Source organism: Canis lupus, chromosome 2 (assembly GCF_011100685.1).
Source record: "Canis lupus familiaris isolate Mischka breed German Shepherd chromosome 2, alternate assembly UU_Cfam_GSD_1.0, whole genome shotgun sequence".
Lineage (NCBI taxonomy): Eukaryota > Metazoa > Chordata > Mammalia > Carnivora > Canidae > Canis > Canis lupus.
In genome coordinates this window covers 28,492,630-28,510,587 of record NC_049223.1, presented here as the reverse complement: position 1 = coordinate 28,510,587, position 17,958 = coordinate 28,492,630, and the positions used below count along the sequence as shown (strand labels likewise).

Here is a 17,958-nt window from a genome sequence, read left to right as displayed (position 1 = left end):
CTTATAATGCTATATACTTCTGTGGTGTCAGTTGTAACTTCTCTTTCATTTCTGATATTACTTATTTGGGTCCTCTCTCTTTTTGTGATTAGTATGACAAAAAGTAGGCAGCATATAACTGGGTCTTGTTCTTTATTCAGGCATCTCTGTCTTTTGACCAGAGCATTTAGTCTGATTACATTTAAAGTAATTTGATAGGTATGTACTTATTTCTATTTTGTTAATTGCTTTCTGGTTGTTTTTTGTAATTCTCTATTTCTTTCTTCTTCTCTTGTTCTCCTCCCTTGTGATGACTTCCTTTAGTGTTATGCTTGGATTTCTTTCTCTTTAATTTTTGTATATCTATTATAGATATATATGTCTCATGGTAACTCCATTTATATAATACCATCCTGGATATATAGCAGTCTATATTAAGTTGATAGTCACTTAAAAGCAAACACACTACATTCTTAGTCCTTCCCCTCCATGTTTTATATTATGTTCTATTTTATGTACATTTTTATACTGTGACCTATTAATTTTTGTAGATATAATTGATTTTACATTTTAACCCTCATACTAGGTTTAAAAGTGATCTATATGTTTACTTTTACCAGTGATTTTTTTTCCTTTCATAATTTTCTTCAAGGCCTTTTCTGTTTAGAGAAGTCTTTTTACCATTTCTTATAAGGCTGGTTTGGTGGGGAAGAACTCTTTTAACTTTTGTCTGTGAAATTCTTTGTCTTCTTCAATTCTGAATGATAACCATGTTAATCACAGGTTTCTTCCATGCAGCACTTTGAATATATCATGCCTTCTTGCCTTCAAAGTATCTGCTGACAGCCTTATGGGGTTTCACTTATACATAACTAGTTGCTTTTCTCTTACCTTTTTAAAGATTCTCTTTAATTTCTTACATTTCAATTATTTTTAATTATTTTATTTCTTGGTGTGGACCTCTTGAGTTCATCTTGTTTTGGACCCTCTATGCTTCCTGAACCTTGATGTCTGTTTCCTTCCCTAGGTTAGGGAAATTTTCAGATATTATTTCTTCAATTAAGTTTTCCACCCCCTTTTCTCTTCTTCCCTCTCTTCTAATACAAATGTTAGTATACTTGATGGTTTCACAGATGTCCCTTAATCTACGCTAATCTTTTAAAATAAATAAATAAACACATAAATAAATAAATTTATTTGGCATGAAATTTTAATAAATGAAATAAATTCATTTATCTATTTATGGCGGGGGGCGGGAGGAGAGAAAGGGCAGAGGGAGAGAATCTTCAAGCAGACTCCATCCTGAGCACTGAGCCCAATATGGGGCTCAATTCTCACAACCCATAAGATCATGACCTGAGCTGACTGTGCCACCTAGGTGCCCCTATGCTAATTTTTTAAGACTCTATTTTCTTTTTGTTGTTCAGCTTTGAGTGCTTTCTATACTTTGTTTTCTGGATGCTAATCTATTCTTCTTTATCTTCTAATCTGGTATTGATTCCCCCTAGTATATATGTCATTTCTGTTATTGCATTCCTTATTTGATTCCTTTTTTGTATTTTCTGTCTGTCGAAGTCTCACTGAGTCCATCCACTTTTCTCTCAAGTCTGGTGGCATCTTTATGACCATTATTTTGAACTCTTTGTCTGATTGCTATCTCTACTTTGTTTGGTTCTTTTTCTGAAGTTTTGTTTTGTTAGCTTGGAGCATATTCCTTTGTCTCTTCATTTTGACTTTTTGTTTATTTCTATGAATTAGGTGAAAAAGGTACCTCCCCTAGTCTTGAAGGAGTGACTTTGTGTAGGAATGTCCTCTGTATGGACTGTGTATGCCTGGGTTGGTCTGGCTAGAAAGCTTCTTGGAGGGATGGCTGGAGCTGAAGCAAGTACAGGCCAAGAGTTCTTGGGGCATTCTGCACTAGGGCTGCCCTGGCAGGATGGCTGGAGCTAAAGTTGGTGCAGCCTGGGGTTTCCTGGGACACTCCACACTGATAGGTAGGGTCTTGATAGGGTAGCTAGAGTTGTGTGGGCATGGGTCAGCATGCTGCATATAGGGGGTGCCCTGGCAGGATGGCTGGAGCTAAAGTGAACAGAGGCTGGTATGTCCTAGGGCAACTTGCATTAATTTGCCCTGCTAGGATGGCTGGAGCTGGAGTGGGCATGACTATGGGTGTCCTAGAGTGCTTTGCATTTATGCTGCCTTAGCTCGATGGCTGGAGGTGAGGCAGGCACAGGTGGAGGGCTGCCTTAGGGGGATGGATGAGGCTGGGTACTGGCACCCTGGATCTTATGGAAACAGCAGCCTGGCTAGAGTGCCTGGACCCTGTTCCTATCTGCACTATCAAGGTGGAGGGAGAGCTTAAACAGTGCCAGCACCCTTGACCTTGGAGAGAGAGTTCCAGCAGTTCCTCCACTGTTTGGTGGACATTTTAGGATTAGTAAATGGGTTTCCTTCACTTAGAGTCTAGTTGCCCTTTAAACCACTGTGCCCCCAGCTGGGCAAGTCTACATGGCCCTCCTCAGTGCCATCTCTCCTCCCCTGCAGTTGGTAGTGTTGGGGATGGGGCTCCGTCATTACTGTGCCTCTATCCTTTATTGAGGAGAAGCTGTCCAGCTGGTGCTCAGTTCTTCAGGAGGAATTGCTCCTTTATGTATTGGAGTAGATTTGTGTGTCTATGGGAAGAGTTGAGTTTAGGGTTTTCCTCTGATGCCATCTTGGATCCCCTCTTACCACTGAGCTTTATTGATGACTCTGGGTCAGTGTTATGAACATTTGCCACAGAAGAGCACATAATCCCACTCTCCTAGAGCCCCCCCCCCCCCTTTTTTCTTGCATCTTCCATTTAGGTCAGATTCAACATGCCCTTCTCACTGTGCTTGTTTGGTCAGCCTCCTGTCTAGCTCTTTATTTTATTTTATTTTATTTTATTTTATTTTATTTTATTTTATTTTATTATTTATTTTATTTTATTTTTTTAAGTTTTACTTTTTTCTCTATCCTCAGTGAGTCAGAAATGAGACAACTAAGCTTTTGATGATTTCTATGTTAAATAAATGTCAACTCTATTTTGAGAAAGGAGGTAAGGAGATTAAATAGCTTTCCTCTAAGAAGGATGTGAAAAGATGGTATAGGATAGAGACAGTTTGGATGAGTATACACTCATGACAGAGGGTACATGTGACTTCCTATATACTTCTACAGGCAAGAAGGTTTCCAGAGGTGTGTTTGGGTATTTAAGGGAGAGTTCTCCTCCCTTACCCAAGAGGAGAACATTCAGTAAGCATTTCTAGTTGGCCCAAGCAAAAATAGGAAATATGAAAAAGGCAGAGCGAGAAAGCCATAAGATGCCAAAGAGAAAGCATGGCAATGGAAGGAGAGGAGAAAAGTGGAAGTGAGAGGGAGAAGAATTGTCAGGATTAGAATAAAGAACAAAATGAGATCAGAACCTTACTGCTTTTGAGACTGGAGTTTCTGACTTGATTGTCATCACCATGGGTATGGAACTTCCTGCCCCAAAGTACACTCACCATTTCACATCACTACAGTGGCTAAATTAACTGGATAGGGAAATCCAGATATCTCAGTATGTGTTTCCAAAGAGTAAAATTTACCTGTACACAATTCCTTTGGAATGAAGGAATTGTAGACCGAGAATGATTTCAGCAGCATAGAATCTGAAGGAAGGAAAATCAAAGTTGAGTATGGATGCATTAATGGAACAAAATAAAATCCCCATTTTGTATAGTGAGTTTTCTGTCAAGTACTGTCCCACGTGTGTACACACAACTTTGTACATCACTTTATTCAGTCCTAACAAAAGGGAGACGTCATCCATTCTACTGGTGCAGCCCCAGCGCTGAGAGGTTGAAACAAAGAAGTTACCTTAAATTAGTCTTACCTGTACTAGTGCTTATTTTTATACATTAAAGTTAATGTTCAAACTAATTTTTTTGCTAATAAAACACACATGGACATCAAACGTAATAGTGTAAGTATTAAGGGAAAATAATTTTCCCTTTTATTTTAAATTCTGCTTAGAGCTCTTAGACCTGCATTCAGAGTCATTCCACATAGACCCGAGTTGTTTATGGGCAAGAAATGCAGCCCAAAGGCAGAGGCTAGGATATTGGAAGATAGGAGTGAGATGCTGCTCTCCATATCCAGTGATGACAGACACCTGGGAGGCATTGAAGGCACAGCAGACAGTGAGTCTGTGATGGCATTCCAGAGGTAGTGAGGAAGGCAGACTGAGAATCCTTTAGCACAAAAACTGCCTGATGATTTCTCTGCTGCAGAAATCCCATTAAAATATCTCCGGGCACTTTGCTTATGGTTCCTGGAGGTGATGAGCTTAGTGGTATGCTAGCCCCTGGCTTTGACAAAAAGCCGTTTCAGTTAGAGTTTCTGTAGGAGCTGGTAGGACCAGTCCATCTTTCAACCCAGCTCAGCATAAACTACTCAAAGTGCTCATTAGGGGCTAGTGAAGATTACTGAGCATCAGGCAAAGAAAGCTAGCATGTACCTATATTTTTAAGTGGGCCTAGTGGCACAGTTTTCTTTTTTCTGAATGTCACAGTGGTTTTATCACTGAGGAAACAAGGCCCACAGGAGGAAGAGTGGCAGGGGATTCTGTGGGACTCAGCTGAATTCACACCTGCTAAATGCAGCCTGCCCGATTTCACTTGACACCAAAGAAGGTGAAGGAGTAATTCTCAAGGAGTAAAAGCCTCTTCTGGTTTCCTAATACTCATGCCTCTGGAACCAGATGCTTTACGCCTTCACATTGAGCTTCCCATTAGTTAAAGCCTTATTTAAAAGCTTTAGTTGAAGCTTCATCCCCATGACCACCTTTTAAGATCTGTGTTTCATTTGACTACTTCTTTTCAAAGGGCAAATATTTGCCTCTGTGTTTATTTAGAAGTGTGGTGAATTGGGGCAGTTTCTTAAGAAATTAAGTCATTGATTTCAAAACACAAAGAAATGAAACAAAATGCATTCTAGTTTAAGCTTCACAAATTGGGAACATAGTTACCTTGTTTGATATGTCCCCAGAGGGTTACACTGACCTGGGAAAGTGCCACATGGGAGAAATATTCTGTGGGTATCATGGGTACTCAGTACTTGATAAGAACAGTGGAAAAACCCCAAACCCTTTAAAAGGCTCTTACGTTGCTCTGGAAAGATCAAACTTGTGGCAGCTTTGGATGTGGTACATTAAGTCTCCTCCATTGAGATACTCCATCACAAAAAAGAGGTTTTCCTAGGAAAAAACAAAACAATTCCAAATCAGCTTTTTAAAAAAGAAAACAAGGACTACTTTTTAAATGGATTTAGGTTATTTCAGGGGAACCAATTTTGTCTTGAGATCACTTATAAAAAATCTGTCAAAATAATTTAGCTACAGATCAATATCCCTGATGAACATGGGTACAAAAATTCTCACCAAGATACTAGCCAATAGGATCCAACAGTACATTAAGAGGTTATTCACCACAACCAAGTGGGATTTATCCCCAAGATGCAAGGGTGATTCAACATTTGTAAAACAATCAACGTAATAGATCACTTCAATAAAGAAAAGGCAAAACCATATGATCCTCTCAATAGATGCAGAGAAAGCATTTGACAAAATACAGCATCTATTCCTGATTAAAACTCTTCAAAGTTTAGGGATAGAGGGAACATTCCTCAGTATCATAAAAGCCATTTATGAAAAGCCCACAGTGAATATCATTCTCAGTGGGGAAAACCTGAGAGCCTTTCCCCGAAGGTCAGGAACATGACAGGGATGTCCACTCTCACCACTGCCATTCAACATAGCACTAGAAGTTCTAGCCTCAGCAATCGGGTAACAACAACAAAAAATAAAATGCATTCAAATTGGCAAAGAAGTCAAACTCTCCCTCTTCTCAGATGACATGATACTGTATATAGAAAACCCCAAAGACTCCACCCCAAGATTGCTAGAACTCATTCAGCAATTCGGCAGTGTGGCAGGATACAGAATCAATGCACAGAAATCAGTGGCATTTCTATACACCAACAATGAGACTGAAGAAAGAGAAAGTAAGGAGTCAATCCCATTTACAGTTGTACCCAAAACCATAAGATATCTAGGAGTAAACCTAATCAAAGAGGGAAAGTATCTGTACCCCAAAAACTACAGAACACTTATGAAAGAAATTGAGGAAGACATAAAGAGATGGAAAAACATTCCATGCTCATGGATTGGCAGAATTAATATTGTGAAAATGTCAATGTTACCCAGGGCAATTTACACATTTAATGCAATCCCTATCAAAATACCATGGACTTTCTTCAGAGTTGGAACAAATAATCTTAAGATTTGTATGGAATCAGAAAAGACCCTGAGTAGCTGGGGGAATGTTGAAAAAGAAAACCAAAGCTGGGGGCATCACAATGCCTGATTTCAAGCTGTATTACAAAGCTGTGATCATCAAGACAGTGTGGTACTGGCACAAAAACAGACACATAGATCAATGGAACAGAATAGAGAACCCCGAAATGGGCCCTCAATTCTACGGTCAACTCATCTTTGACAAAGCAGGAAAGACTATCCACTGAAAAAAGGACAGTCTCTTCAATAAATAGTATTGGGAAAATTGGACAGCCACATGCAGAAGAATGAAACCAGACCATTCTCTTACACTGTACACAAAAATAAACTCAAAATGGTTGAAAGATCTAAATGTGAGACAAGAATCCATCAAAATCCTAGAGGACAACACAGGCAACACCCTTTTTGAATCTGGCTGCAGCAACTTCTTGCAGGACACATCTATGAAGTCAAGGGAAACAAAAGCAAAATGAACTATGGGGACTTCATCAAGATAAAAAGCTTCTGCACAGCGAAGGAAACAATCAACAAAACTAAAAGACAACCTACAGAATGGGGGAAGAGACTCACAAATGACCTATCAGATAAAGGGCTAGGATCCAAGATCTATAAAGAACTTATCAAATTCAACACCCAAGAAACAAACAACCTAGTCATGAAATGGGCAGAAGATTCACCAAAGAAGACCTACACATGGCCAACAAGCACATGAAAAAAATGCTCCGCATCCCTTGCTATCAGGGAAATACAAACCAAAACCCCAATGAAATACCACCTCACACCAATGAGAATGGCTACAAGTAACAAACAGGGGAGGATGTGGATGTGCACTGTTGGTGGGAATGTGAACTGGTGCAGTCACTCTGAAAAACTGTTGAAGTTCCTCAAGAATTTAAAAATAGAGCTACCCTATGACCCAGCAACTGCACTACTGGGAATTTACCCCAAAGATACTGATGTGGTGAAAGACTGAGATACCTGCACCCCAAAGTTTATAGCAGCAATGTCCACAACAGCCAAGCTGTGGAAGGAGCCACGATGTCCTTTGACAGATGAATGGATATAGCAGAGGTAGTATATGTATACAATGGAATATTCCTCAGCCATCAGAAAGGACGAACACCCACTATGTGCTTCGATGTGGATGGAACTGGAGGGTATTATGCTGAGTGAAGTCAGTCAATCATATATGGTTTCACTTATATGTGGAATATAAGGAATAGTGAAAGGGACTACAAGGGAGGAGGGAAACTGGGGAAAAATTAGAGAGGAAGACAAACCATGAGAGACTCCTAACTCTGGGAAACAAACAAAGGGTTACAGAGGGGAGGAGAGTGGGGGGATGGGATGACTGGGTCAAGGGCACTGAGGTGGGCACTTGAGGGGATGAGCACTAGGTGTTATATGTTGGCAAATTGAATTTAGATAAAATTAAAAAAAATAATTTAGCTGATCTATAGCATTTCTGAACACCAAGAAGCTTGAGGCATCTGGGAGGCATATGTGTAACATTTCTTGGGATACTTTCATGCTATGATTCAGCAAATGGGGCAGTCTGAGGAAGGGTCCAATTGGACTTGCCCACCCAACAACAGGATGATGTTGGGCACTTAATAGGTGCTGACTGTATACCTATTGAAATTGATAGTGTGTAGGATGGTAGAGAATATAAATCAGGGCTCTGATTGGGGGCAGGACTTGGAAGCATGTATTCAAAACTTAGTTCTGAACATGTTCTATGAGCGTGGCACTATGGGAGGAGTGAGTGGGGACGTGCATTCCTGCCTCATCCACCAGAGATGATGAAACACAGTCCTGCCTTCAGAAACCTTACAATTAAGTATAGTCTTATTTCTTTCCAGTACTGATTTTTCTTGTTTCAATCCACAGCTGATGAGCTAGCACATTGCTCCTAACAGAAGACGCCATGCTTGTTATTAGAGCTGGCCCCCTTGAATGACAGCCACCAAAAGCAAGGCTGAGTGGTCTTCAGGTTGTGTTTAGAGCATCAGAAGTGACTACAATTGCAATGAGCCTGAGGTACTCATACTATGTGAGACAATACTTCTTCAGTAAGTACATTTATGACATTTTGAGCATCTTGATTTTGAGAGCCCTCATGAACCACAGAATTAGTCATCCTTAAAGTGTGAAGACATTTAACATGTCAGTGCATGAATTTGCACCCAAAAGCCTCACTTGGGTGATTTTTTAACAGAATTAACCTTTGAGTTTTGATGTGAGACTAACCAAGGCCCTGGGGCATACGAAGTGATGGTGTTCTGGTCTGACAGTGACATACACTGCCTGCCACTTCTACTGGGAAACCAAATATTGTGGCTATTACCTCAGTGGTTCAAGTGAAGGCTAAGTGTTGTCCTGCTTTTTCTAAGGTTGACCTCTGATCTAATTTACTAGTTCTGTATATCTTTAGTTGGGTCCCTTTTTCTTATGGATAGGCCAAAATACTCTGCTGACAGAAGTCCTAACTTAACATTGCTGTTTCACACATAACTTGAGATTAATCATTTGTCTAATCTGTACATATCTGTTTTTATCAATAGCACATCTTTCCTTTAGCTCTCATTGGACAGCTTCTAACTACCTTTCAACATAAAACTATGATGGCCTATATGCACACAGTAGTGGAATCGCCTAGGTACTCAGGAAAGAATGAAAGATATAAAAGCTTAAAGTAAGACCATTTATAATAGTGCTCAGATGAAGGGATCCTCTTAAGAGTTAGGAAGCTTACAAGTTCCTATAAAAGTTGAAAATTGGGGATCCCTGGGTGGCTCAGCAATTTAGCACCTGCCTTTGGCCCAGGGTGTGATCCTGGAGTCCTGGGATTGAGTTCTGTGTCGGGCTCTCGGCATGGAGCCTGCCTCTCCCTCTGCCTGTGACTCTGCCTCTCTCTCTCTCTCTCTCTCTCTCTCTCTTTCTATCATAAATAAATAAAAAAATCTTTAAAAAAATAAAAGTTGAAAATTTATATATTGTCAGTTAGGACTAGAGGCAAAAGGCCAACCCTAACTTCTACACAACCCTGGGCATAGTAGTCCCACCTGTTCTTAGGCTTAAATCAGTTCTGCACCTAGGTGTGAAGGATTGGGTGCTGAATCTGTGCAGTGCAAAAGTCTAAGATATCATAGGCACAATCACTGTTTACTCCCTTGAGCATTCCAAGATGACCACAGTATCACAGTGATTATTAATTAAATAGTAATGGAGATTTATAGCATCCTGGATCCACACTTAATCCTACTAAAATATTTTATGTCTCTACAATAAATCCTTTAAAACAATCTCTTCTAATTCTCATCTTTATATTAAGCCAGGGGCACTGAAAAAAGCCAATCGATCATCTTTGGTTATTTATGATGGCATTTTGCTTCAGTTGGAGTGCTTGATTTGGGTGACTACCAGCTAAAATGTGCTGCTTACAGGGAAAAGGGCAGCCCATGTCTAGAGGTCCAGTTAGGATGGGCAGGATGGAGGAAACCTGTTATACTGCTAGATGGTGCTGCCCTTTTCTAGAGGGTTTGGAAGTCTCAGGAATCTACTCATCCAGGGAACTTTTGGGTCCACTCTGAGCCCAATGAGATGGCTCTGTGATGAAATCATAATAAATATATACACATACAAACCATGCAGTCCTAGGTTTTGTGTTTCAAGAATCCCATTTTGAAGGATGGATAAACCTTTTAAAAGTTGAATCCCAAGTGCCAGTCATAAAAAGAAAATACAAATATAATAGACTCAGACTTTCATAAATGGCTGTAAGAGGGTTGCTCAGAGCTGAATGAAGGTGACCAGCCTTTGACCTGGAACCCTGCAGGACCACTCTCAAAAAGAAAAGTCTGCCACTGAAGACTCCACTTTGGGTCTGGTAGAAATAAACCCAGAAGGACAAGACTCAGGGTAATGGTCAAGACCAGGGGCTTTGCCCTTACTGAGAACCAAGTTCATGCTTCCTCTATTTGTGACCTTGAAGAGGTTAACATCTTCTAAGCTTCGTCTTCTTATCTGCAAAATGGAGGAATAATGTTCCTGCTTCATAGGGTTTTCATGAGTAAGACATGAAATGATATATGTAGAAAGCTGGCTCAGGGTTAGCACTCAGCATGTGCTTGCTAATTGGTAGCTGTTGTCACATGAAACAATTTAAAATCCACTCAAAAAACCTCAGCAGATCAGAAGAACTAAATAAATGGAGAGAGATTCCATGTTTATAAATAGGAATTAAATATTATCAAGATGTCTGTTCTTACCAACTTGACCTACAGATTTAGTGAGATCCCAAACAAAATCCCAGTGAGTTATTCCAGTGGATATCTACAAACTGATTTTAAAGTCTACAAAGAGAGGCAAAAGACCTTGAATTGCAAAAAAATAAAAAAATAAGTAAAAATTGAAGGAGAGGAATAAAGTTGAAGGACTGACACCACCCATCTTTAAGACTTACCATAAAGCTACAATAATCAACACAGTGTGGTATTGGCAAAAGAACAAACAGATCAATGGAACAGAAGAGACTTATACAAACAGTCAACTGATCTTTGAAAAAGCAGCAAAAGCAATACAAAGGAGCAAAATATATAAAGATACTCTTCAAGAAATGGTGCTGGACATGTATAGAAGGAATTCCACCTTTCTTAATTTTCATTATGTCTTAAAGGAAGAATTCACATGATGTCAAAAATGAAACAATAGCAGATACTTCTCAGGAAAGGGGCCCTCACAGTCCTTGGTGGCTCTTGAAACAAAAAGGAAAGCAGAGAGCTAGGTCTCCTCCAGTGCTGTCCTATCTGTTCTAGGTCATGAGCTGAGAGAAAACACAAAGCAGGCTAGTGAGGAGGGACGTGGGCTTGTGAACAACATACAACAGTGTGGACTTCCCTTAATGCTGAGTAAGACATTAACTGATGCACATAATTCTTTTGAGGAGTGAGAACTAAAGGTGGTAAGGGTGTTGGGGGATGGGGTGCTCCAATCTGCCCTGGATTTAGACTTTATCAGCAGCTCCTGGTACAGCATCCATGAGGTAGGAAATTCTTGTCTCTGTGCTGTCACTGACTGGTTATGCAATCAATAAATCACACCATCCCTGGACCACAGTCTCAACCTCTGAGAAATGAGGAGTACTGACTAAACTCCCCTTTAGTGGCCTCAACACCCCCTGACTTTCACCATACATTTTATTGTTTTCCTTTGGGAATAAAGATGACATTAACAACTAGAGCATGGAAGATCCATGCAGTGCTTCCCAGATGATAAAATACATATAAGAGGATGTGATGCTTGCAAAAATGTTACAAAGAGTCTTTGTCTAGTAACAGTGCATATTTGAAGTAAAATTGAAGAATAGAGATGAGCCTCCTCTTGGAACCCTCCTCAAAGGATGTCAGTGTTAAGGCCCACCATGACACCCCAAAGAAGGTTCTACAATAGTGGTCAGATGGCTTCCTTCCATTTAAGTGGCCTCCTGGTTGTGCTCCTAGAACATGGCTATTGGTTGAGTGCAGATACCTCTGTTTCCCAAGGGTCTAGAATGTGACTGCTTTAACAGCTAAATTAATCCTGCAAAGGACTGAATGTCACAATGGATTAGGGGCCACAGAATGTGCCTTAGCATTGTTCTGAGCAGACTCTGAGTGGCAAAAGAATAACTTTTTGATTGGTCTATATTATTTCTGAATCATGCATCTTATTCTTTTTTTTTTTAATTTTTTATTTATTTATGAGAGTCACAGAGAGAGAGGCAGAGACATAGGCAGAGGGAGAAGCAGGCTCCATGCACCGGGAGGCCTGATGTGGGATTCGATCCCGGGTCTCCAGGATCGCGCTCTGGGCCAAAGGCAGGCGCCAAACCGCTGCGCCACCCAGGGATCCCGCATCTTATTCTTTTTGAACTCAAGCAGACCTGCTTTAAGAACATCTCCGACTTTAGAAAAGAATAGAAACAAAGGAGTAGAGCCTGACCACCTGTAGGGTTATTGTCCCTAGTTCAATCACTGAGCTTTCTCATTTTGTGTATGCAGGTGGCAAAAACCTAGCATTTTGTCAAGTACTCCTTGGAAAAGTGAAATTTATAGAAGATTGCCTTGCTTAGCCAGTTTCCTGCAGTAGGAAACATGCTAAGGTTCTTGCAAACTCTGTTGGTGTCAGCTCAAATGGACTGATTCATAAAATGAGTGTTTAGTAAGGCTTCGTGGTCTTTTGAGTGAGTTCTATGAGTGACCTTCTATCATCCATTGATTTTGTTAATAAAGCAGTAAAAACACTGAGCATATTTCCATCCTGTCAGTAAACTAAGTTTAGTTGGGGTTTGAGAGTACAATGACATTAGAGCCACTGGAAGAAGCACTTCATTGAATAGTCCTGCAGAACCTCTACCTAACAAGAAAGTATTTGGTATACCATTCAATAACTTTTATCTATCAACACTCCAGTTCATAAATATACCTGTGGCATGCTGTTCTATACGCCAGACCATAAAAACAAGAGAGTGACAGTTATGTATTGCTTTGCTGTGATTTTCTGACAACTGAACACAATAATCAATGCTGATACTCGTAGATAGATGGGCAAAGTTCTATAGCTAGCTGTTTTCTTTGGTGCTTTAAAAATGGTATTTATGATATTCTTATAAGATCACTTAATACATATCAAGTACTATCTTTTTTCAAGTACTTTCAAAAATTCAAAATAGTCTAGCATTTTAGCAAAGAATTCTGTATGTTTGTGTACAAAGTACTGGATTTTCCAGTTCCCACAAATCTCTTTCATTACTTGGCTGGTGGGACAGTATAGTTGGTTCTCCTATATTTTTACAAAAATATGAAATTGCTGTAGGGAGACACTAATATCTAAATATCTTTGTATTCATATACTTTATGAAATAGCTATATCAAATTTAGCTGTAAAAATGATTTATACTGGTAAAGAGGAAAGGAAGTAAATATCGTATATAAGAATATAAATATTTAAGTACTTTGCCAATCCAAGAACTAGAAAAAAAATCATTTTTTCAGCTATTATGTACTAATTTCAGTGGTATTCAAGGCTGAAACCTCTAAATCATTCTGTTCTAAATTTAACCAAGATGTTGCCTTTGAATCTCTACCTTTGTGCCTCCCATCATTTTTACTTATACCCTTGACATGCTGAGTCTTAACTAGTATTAGAAGCGACTGTGGGTCCTCTTCAGAGTGTGAACTCCCTTAGAAGTTTTTACTTCTGCTTCTTGTCCCCCCAAAAGTAAGGTTTTAGTTGAGAATTACAACCTGTGAGAGTTGCCTTTTTGACATCCCCAGCTCTGTGGTCATGTAGAAATGGAGGGGTTTCCTGTCTGGAAGAACACAGAGCTGGGTGGGGGCAGAGCTGCCCAAGCTGTGTGCCTGGACGGAGCACCCCAGGTGGGGGCAGAGCTTGCTTCTGGTGGGCACAGGATGGTGGGCTCACCTGGGTACTTACTTACACACCCTCTGTCAGTTTTGGTCACACCAACACTCAATTTCTTAGTTACGTCTGCAGTTTAGGAGGCTGGAGCAATTATGAATCTGGGGGATTATATCTATTGCTTTCTTCTCATGTGAGCTATATATTTAAACATCCTACAACAAACAACAGGTTTATTTCCCTTTTCATTAAGGACACAGTCTCAAACCCAACAGATAATCACATGTGTACATTTTATATCTAAATATGGAGTCTATGGAGTGGGGGTAGGAAAGGGAAAAGAAATTGCTCTCTGTACACCAGCAAACTCATTCATTACAGCTTGTTTATATTTCTACTGTAAACTCTAATTAGTAAAATTCACTGCCTTTAATAGACCTATTAGTACATTTCAGAAATAATGTGCCTGAATTGCTAGAGGTTTGTACCTTGCAACAGGAACTCAGACTCAGTTGGTATTTACTGGCTTAATTGTCCCACGGGGTCTTTTTGCATTAACTAACAAATTATTTCCTTCCATAACAAAGTACAAACAGGACTCCATTTCATGAATTTTAAAATTGTTTTAAAACAGGTCTCTACTGAGAAGCAATATAGCAGTTAGGCCTATGGACCTCATCACTTGAAACGCCTGAGTTTGAATCCTGGCTCCCCTGCTTACCAGGTGTTTCACCTTTGATGTGTTGCTTATCCCCTTAGGGTCACCTCAATTTCTTTATGTATAAAATGGCTATAATAATAGGATCTACTTCATAGGGTTGCTATGAAGAGTAATTGAGCTAAAATATGTAATCTGCCTGCAACATGGACTGGAGTGTAGGGAGTGAATGCTCTATAAATGACAGCTCTTAGTACATTTATAACTTAGTACATTTATTGTCTATGTATGATATATGTGAATATGCATGTTGAGATATATATTCTCAGGCACAAAGTGATCTCAGGAACAGACTGAGTTTTAACATAAAAGGCAAGTTTAAGGAGTATATGGTTTTCTTTTTTTTTTTTTTTAGACTTTATTTATTTGAGAGAGAGAGAGAGCACAAGCAGGGGGAGCAGCAGAGGGAAAGGGAGAAGCAGGCTTCTCATTGAGCAGGGAGCCTAATATGGGGCTCAATCCTAGGACTCCAGGTTCATCATCTGACCTGAAGGCAGATGCTTAACGGTCTGAGCCACCCAGGTGTCCCTGGAATCTATGGTTTTCATGTGAAAATGACTTACTTTGCTAAAGATTTTTAGTTACTACTAAATTTAATTTACTATTTATTACTATTTAGTTAATACTAGATTTAGTTAACTAGTTACTACATTATTAGTTACTAAGAAAGATGCAAAAAGAAGATAAAATACTCAAAAATCCCACCTCTGAGCACCTTTGAATGATATAACTTGGAATGACTCTCTTCCTTTTTCTAGTACTTTATGTATTTTCCACTTTTTAATGTATGTTTAGGTATAATTTTATAATTAGGGAAAATATTAATGTGACTTAAAAGTTGTAAGGGAGGGGTTTTTCTATCACCTTATATTTATATGGTATAGATTCTCAATATTTTCCCAGGGAACTTGTTAATCTTGTTCAGATTTATGCTACTGAGGAACAAATCCCCAAAGTATAAGGAATAGCTAGGGCCTTGCGCTCTAGGCAGTGCATCCATTTCACTGCACTCTAGGCAATGCATCCATTTCAAAGAGGTCTGAAGAAGTCTGATCCATTGATAGATCAAAATGAGTATTGCTATTTGTAGTGCTGGCACAGAAATTTAGATTAAGTGTTTGATATAAAGCAAGATGCTATCTTTTTTGTAGCTCACCTAAATTGAAATTGGCAGGTGTAAACCTTCTGATGAAAGTATGGCCCAGGCACAGAGTAGTAGTGTCTTCTGATTAGAAGTGCTTTTGAAAGTATGTAATCGAAATAGTATATAAATAGAATAATTATTTCAAAAAAGACTCAAAACTGAAAAGATGTAAAAAGGCAAGCATCCTTAGAATAAAAATCTATATTCATGATATGAAAGAAAGATGGTTAAATAGAAGATGAAAGCGACAGATTTCATAAAACCCGTTGTATAATTCCCACAGGGCTGTTTGCAGACAGATGTCATTTAGTGAAGTTTAAAGTCCTAGGGCTGTCAAAACATGTCCTCTTAAAATATTATGTGATATTTTGTGAATGAATATTCTAGAATTAGTGAAGGGGGGAATTGCCAAGGTAGACTAAAAAAATTATGTTAATATAATGTGCCCTCAATGCTGTCTTCTCCTTAAGAATCACCATAGTTCTTTTTAATAAGAGAATGAAAATAAAGAGCATGGGAAATTATTTAGTGAGGACCACTATTCAATATGGCCAAGTGCTGAATAAATAAGAGAACAGTTGCCAAATGTGCTCATGTTATTGGATGAATGCAGACTTTATGGCATTAGAGACATTAATAATCTTATCAAAGCTGTAATGATTTTGAAAAATAATGGAGAACTTGGCAAATATGCACATGAGGTCAGGAATATAGACTATCTCCAGAAAAAAGGAAGAGAACTATAGTCCTTTTCCCTAGCTTTCTTCAAAGGCTAGTAAGAATGTCATAAATTGTATACAAGAGAAGACATACAGTGTCTGAAGAAATACAACTATTTATTACAAAGTATACCAGTACCTCTTTCAGAGTATCCTCTGTCAAGTATCTTTAATAAATGCTGTAATATTCAAGATTATAGTGTAACAATATGGAAATTGGAGAGAATTAAAGTCTTTGGGATATACTCTAACAGAGCCAGTGGAAGGAGTGGGAAGTGCTCCCTGGAGAACACAGAAGAGCTGGTCCAAATTAAAATGAAATAATACACCTAAACTATTTAGCTCTATGCCTGGGATAGTGCATATTACCATTATTTTATCACACAGGGAATGAAAGCATTAATCTGTATTATAGTCAGAGCAAGGATGGCCCTCATATCTGTAAGGTCTGGAGCAAGAGTACAAATGGATGCCAATACCATGCATATAAAAATTTAAGTGTTCTAAATCAAGTTTACCAGTTTGTATTAAATATATTCTATATTCCTATATATTCAAATATACAGAGTGCTAGAGAGAGAGAACTAGAGAGCACCTCCTCTATTGCCTCTCATTGATCTCAACATGGTCCTTTTATCCTTTGTTGTGATGAGCACTTCATCTAGTTTCATATATTCTTCAGGGGGAAATGATCCCCATGCAACCGTGGATTTGGTCTGTCTGCGGGAGGACACAAATTCAAGGTCTTCATATGATACCATCTTAGACCCCTTCCCCAACGCCTTGTTAATTGAAAGCCTCTTTAATAATGCCTTATCATTAGAAGAAGAACAAATGAGTACAGCAGATATAATTAGTAGTTCCAAGCAACCAAGATGTTCCCCAACAGGTGAATGTTTAAACAAGCTGTGGTCTATCCAGATAATGGAATATAATTCAGCAATGAAATGAGCTGGCAAGCTATGAAAAGACATGGGGTAACTTTAATGCATATAACTAAGTGACAGGAGCCAATCTGAAAAGGCTACATACTGAATGATTCCGAGTATATGACATTTTGGAAAAAGCAAAATTATGGAGACAGTAAAGAGATCAGTGGTAGCCGGGGGTGGAGGAGAGGGAGGGAGGATTTTAGAGCAGAGAAATAATTCTGTATGATACTGTAATCATGGATACATGTCCTACATTTATCAAAACCTATATAATGTTCATACAAAAAGTAACGCTGATAGAAACGATGGACTTTAGTTAATAATAATATATCGATATTGACTCTTCAGTTGTAACAGACATACCACACTGAAGCAAGATTTAAACATAAAAACTCTCTGGCTAGCAGGGAGGAATGAATGTCTACTCCCCAGTTTTTCTATAAACCTAAATCTGCCCTAAAAATATAGTCTATTAATTTAAAAAAGCTAGTAGCTCTAGGCTAGCCAGTACATTCAAAGTGATGCTAATATACAAGAAGCCTAGAAGAAAAACATGCTTAAAATTCTTCCTCCTGTGGAATTCACACAAATATCAATAGAATAATGACTGAAGAATATGAAGACTAATAAAACTCCCCTTTCTAGGACTCTATATGTCCTAGAAAGGTAGGAATTTATACCAAGAAGGTAGCATTGCAGGTCCTATG

The 17,958-nt window shown here is 38.9% G+C and overlaps 1 protein-coding gene across 4 annotated transcripts in view; it reads right to left on the bottom strand.

Annotated features, from left to right (window-relative positions):
• Window positions 1-17,958, bottom strand: part of PRKCQ (protein kinase C theta) — a 173,574-nt gene that overhangs the window by 28,318 nt on the left and 127,298 nt on the right. For all 4 annotated transcript variants that reach the window (XM_038530178.1, XM_038530179.1, XM_038530181.1 and 1 more), the window contains 2 exons: window positions 5,148-5,239; window positions 3,591-3,653 (listed from right to left, as the gene is read on the bottom strand). In XM_038530178.1, the coding sequence (XP_038386106.1) occupies window positions 3,591-3,653; window positions 5,148-5,239 (155 nt within the window). The remainder of the gene's footprint in view (window positions 1-3,590; window positions 3,654-5,147; window positions 5,240-17,958) is intronic.